At 44.1% G+C, this 1468-nt stretch overlaps 1 protein-coding gene across 1 annotated transcript in view; it reads right to left on the bottom strand.

The window, feature by feature from the left end:
* LOC106011533 overlaps nt 1-698 on the bottom strand; it is a 5048-nt gene extending 4350 nt beyond the window's left edge. Inside the window, exon 1 of the mRNA XM_035969316.1 lies at nt 634-698. Within this exon, the coding sequence (XP_035825209.1) occupies nt 634-645 (12 nt within the window). The 5' untranslated portion in view covers nt 646-698. The remainder of the gene's footprint in view (nt 1-633) is intronic.
* Nucleotides 699-1468: the final 770 nt, after the last annotated feature.

The following is a 1468-nucleotide window of genomic DNA, read 5'->3' as shown; positions in this document are numbered from 1 at the left end:
GGGGGGGAGGAAAGAGATAATATTAGTTCCTTAAGTTTGAAACACAGATTTCTGTCTGTCTGTCTGTCTGTTTGTCTGTCTGTCTGATGCTAGATACGATGATTCCCAACATGCATTCGAGGGGGAAAGGGAGGAGTTGGGAGATTTTTATTGACTTTTTTGTTTCTTTCTAATTTTGTTTCTATTTTTCTTTGTTTCTTTATTACTTTATTTATTTGTTGGTTGTCTTTTATGAGGGGGGAAGTATTGGATTAGAAGGGAGGTATCTGCGAAGGAAGGAGGGTTGGGAGGCGTAGTTAGCCCAGTCTGGACCAATTTTTAATTTGGTTTTTTATTTCAACCATTAAAAGGTTGGTAACAACATGAATACAATGAACTAATATACACATTCGTTTTTATTTGGGTTTGGTTTGTTTGGTTTATATTTCTTTTTTTTTTGGGTCTACTCTCTTTTGATTTGTCTTCGTTTTTGGGGGGATAGGGGTTCTTTTTTTATCGTATTTTTGTGTGTGTGTTTGGGGGGGGGGGTCTTTTTTAAATTTCAAAACGCCAGCAACGTTGTCTTTACATTTGTGTTAATTATTAAATGTGCTTACTGCGTGATTAAAGAGTAAATGAATCCACAAAGCTTACCGTAAATCCCATGATGAAAAAGGAATAGCGTTCGCCGTGAGTACATCAGTCACTCACTCACGCGCGCGCGTCGCTCTGTCGTTGTGTCACGTGAGCGGCTTTTATATACCCCGGGACGAAATGAAATAATGAACGAATAACGAGTTTGTATAAGTAGTGCATGGATTAGTATCTCTGTCTCTTGTTAGTTTGTCTTCTCGTACAAGATTAGTTGTAAACACTGTAGTTGGGATGATAAAGTATAATACGTAATGTAGACGTAATAGGGTGATGAGAGACAGGACGGGGTGTGGGAGTTTTGGCGTTGGGGATGAGGAGAGTAGATTTTTAATTAGGGAGAGATCGTGATGGGTTTGGGGGGAGGGGGTGCGCGGAGGGTGGGAGGAGATGGTTTGGAGGAGGGGAGAGAGGGAAAAGGGGGAGGGGGAGTCTAATCAGTGGAAAATAGACTTGGGCATGGGTGGAAGGTGGTCGTTTGGGAAGGATGGTTGAGGGGAAAGGGTGAGTGTGTAATCAAAGCCAGATCGGGCAAGGGAGGGGTGGGGTTTGGAGGAAGAGAGGTGGTACCTATCAGAGCCAGATGAAGAGGGGATGGGGTGGGTGGGTTATATGGCAGTGGACCGTCAATCACGGGAAGATTGGGGGGTACGGAGTGGATGGTTTGGGGAGGGAGTGGTGGCTTGGAGGAGGTGGTCATGAAGATAAAGGTGAGTGTGTGTAGGGTGGGGGTTGTGGGGTCTTCTGTACCAGCAGAGTCATTACAAATGACTACAGATGAGCTACAAATTAAACAAGGGGTGTGTGTGTGTGTGTGTGTGTGTGTGTGTGTGTGTGG

The sequence above is a fragment of the Aplysia californica genome, unplaced genomic scaffold (assembly GCF_000002075.1).
Source record: "Aplysia californica isolate F4 #8 unplaced genomic scaffold, AplCal3.0 scaffold00137, whole genome shotgun sequence".
Lineage (NCBI taxonomy): Eukaryota > Metazoa > Mollusca > Gastropoda > Aplysiida > Aplysiidae > Aplysia > Aplysia californica.
This window is presented reverse-complemented; position numbering and strand designations above follow the sequence as displayed.